This window comes from Trachymyrmex septentrionalis, unplaced genomic scaffold, assembly GCF_001594115.1.
Source record: "Trachymyrmex septentrionalis isolate Tsep2-gDNA-1 unplaced genomic scaffold, Tsep1.0 scaffold83, whole genome shotgun sequence".
Classification (NCBI taxonomy): domain Eukaryota; kingdom Metazoa; phylum Arthropoda; class Insecta; order Hymenoptera; family Formicidae; genus Trachymyrmex; species Trachymyrmex septentrionalis.
This window is the reverse complement of record NW_017306018.1, coordinates 1842349-1844847: the sequence shown is the minus strand read 5'-3', so window position 1 is coordinate 1844847 and position 2499 is coordinate 1842349. Positions and strand designations below refer to the sequence as shown.

The 2499-nt window shown below is 37.0% G+C and overlaps 1 protein-coding gene across 1 annotated transcript in view; it reads right to left on the bottom strand.

Annotated features, from left to right (window-relative positions):
* Positions 1-503: 503 nt before the first annotated feature.
* Positions 504-2499, bottom strand: part of LOC108754972 (muscle segmentation homeobox-like) — an 8072-nt gene continuing 6076 nt past the window's right edge. Inside the window, exon 3 of the mRNA XM_018497661.1 lies at positions 504-1217. Within this exon, the coding sequence (XP_018353163.1) occupies positions 999-1217 (219 nt within the window). The 3' untranslated portion in view covers positions 504-998. The remainder of the gene's footprint in view (positions 1218-2499) is intronic.

Sequence of the window (2499 nt, the reverse complement as noted above, 5' to 3'; positions counted from 1 at the left end):
ATTTTCCTGTTTGATGAAAATGAATGACCTCGATTATAAAGTTAAATATAAAATTGCTATTGGAAATATTGTATGAATTTAAAATTGAAAATTGAAAACGGTGAAAATTTGCAATTCATGAAATGACTTTACATTAAAAGTTTGTGTGGAAAAACAATATCAGCTTATTTATTTTATTTGTACTCGATATAAATATTTATCAAACTCGTAATCTTTTACTATTTAAAAAACTAACTTGAAAAATGTTTCGAATTTTTCATTAAACAAACGTTACTGAATTAGAATTTAGTTTTGTGCGGATCGTAATGCTTTAATTCAAAATTCCTGTAAGAAAAAAAAACAGCACGTATAACATATTAATTCATATTTAAATTTCTATATTTCTATATTTCTATATTTCTTATTGAGACTTTCTTTAATAAGATAAAAGAAAGGGATTTTAGGCAATAGGGGGAATAAATTTGCTGTTTACGATAATACAATTTATTAAATAAATTCTTTTGATCGTCGTTATGCTTGCTTTACATTTATACAAAATTGGAAAAAGAATTCTCTCGAAACTACCAAGATTCATTCGTTTTATTACTTGCATTCTTGCATTCAGCGATGCAAATGCAATCCCATTTCTCAAATAGTCACTAGGCATTTATGTACAAAGTAATTAACGCGCGGTACATGAATAATATTTACAATTCTATTTACAATAGTTTCCAGCCTTTTCAAGACGGGCGACATTGGCACAGACGAATTTCTTAACAGACTTGTGAGCCTTCACTTCTTTATTAAACTAATACTGGAAAAGTATATAAAGCCGATGACGAAATTTCTCTCTCTCTCCCTCTCCTTTTTTTTCTCGAGATCATTTTAATATTATCTATCAACATACTGCAGTAATTTTTAAGCCTGTCCTTTTCGCGTAGCCGAAATTATTCTTGATGTGAGATTCGATGACAGATCATTTGAACCAGTTTCTAACCGGTATCGAACGTTTATTGCTCTCATTCCCTCGCAGGATGCTGAGCGATTGCGTGATGAGGCGTCAAACCGGGATGAGACAGCATTCCTACGGGATAAAGTCCTGTGGGGGTTAAGATCCCCGGATGCGAGCCGTATAGCGCCGTATGATGCTGTCTCACGGCCGACATTCTCAGCTTCTCGATTTCCGCTTCTTGCAAACGTTTCGCCTTGGCACGTCGGTTCTGAAACCAGATCTTTACCTGCAACAATAAATCAATTTGACTTTACAACGGCATATTTAAGATAATGAGTTCCGACGTGGTGACTAATACGGAATATATGATAACTCGTACCTTTGTACATTCGTATAGATATATTTTAGCATAATTTAATAGATTATTCGGAATATAATACGGCATCGAGATTGAGGCGTAGCTTTCAAATTTATACGTGTGTTGCGAACGAGTAAAATTCTATTAAATGTAGACAGAACAAATATAGAGAAGCAATTGAATGCCGAAAATAATCTTAAACAAAAAAGAGAGCGACATTAAGTGTTAAAATCGATCGAGAAATATTTAAATATTTAATAAGAGAACAGCATTCCTCTCTTTATTTGCGTTAAAAGCACCGAAAATCATTTATCTTTCAATATGGAATTAACACAGGGCAAAGGGCCTGCTTATCACAGAATATCACAGTAATAATGTCTGATGATATCTACGTTGATATTAACTAGATACACACAACATTTACCCAACATTAATTTTAAATGCAATAGAAATAAATTGTAGTTTTACGGCAGCGTATAATTTTGCGTAATTTTGTTCGACCGTTGAAATTCGCAGTTCGAGCAGTTTTGGCACCGCGTTTAAAATCTTTAAAATAAACTAGAAGACACAGAGCACATTATATTCCATTTAAACGTTACTTTGTGGGTATAATTTTGGCAAACGACGTGTCCTGACGATATCGCGATAAAGTCGAGAGGAGGAACTGATAAATAATCCGCGTTATCGCGCATCTGCGGCCATAAACGAACCGTTAGCCCTCAGTGCAGTTTTATCGACGTCTATCTTAATCGAATAATCGGCGTAGTTGTTGCCGGGTAATTTCGGAGCAGCAGAATCCGCGCGGAAACGAGTTCGCGCGTTCACCGGCGTTCGTACGCGCGAAAGCACGCGAAATGTCTTTCGGAAATCGCTGCCAGAGAATCGGGATCTCAGCCGGAGATAATTGGCCGGTCATCGCGTGCTATCGCGGTGCGCGTTTCAGGCAATTTGTAGTCTATTAATAAAATTACCGTCTTCTTTGCTTTGTATCGCCGGCTCGGGTAGCGCGCATTTACGCGCGCTAATTACCGCGCATCTGGCAGCGCCAGTACGAGTGCCATAACTAAGCTCTGAGAGACGTGCTGTTTTGACTCGTGAATGGCACCGGAGGAAATAAAAGTGACGAAAGATGTGGGGAGTGTGCTGCCAGTGTGTTAGTTGGAGAGTCTAAGAGTCTAGCAAACATCGCATGAAAAATCAGTCTCTCGAA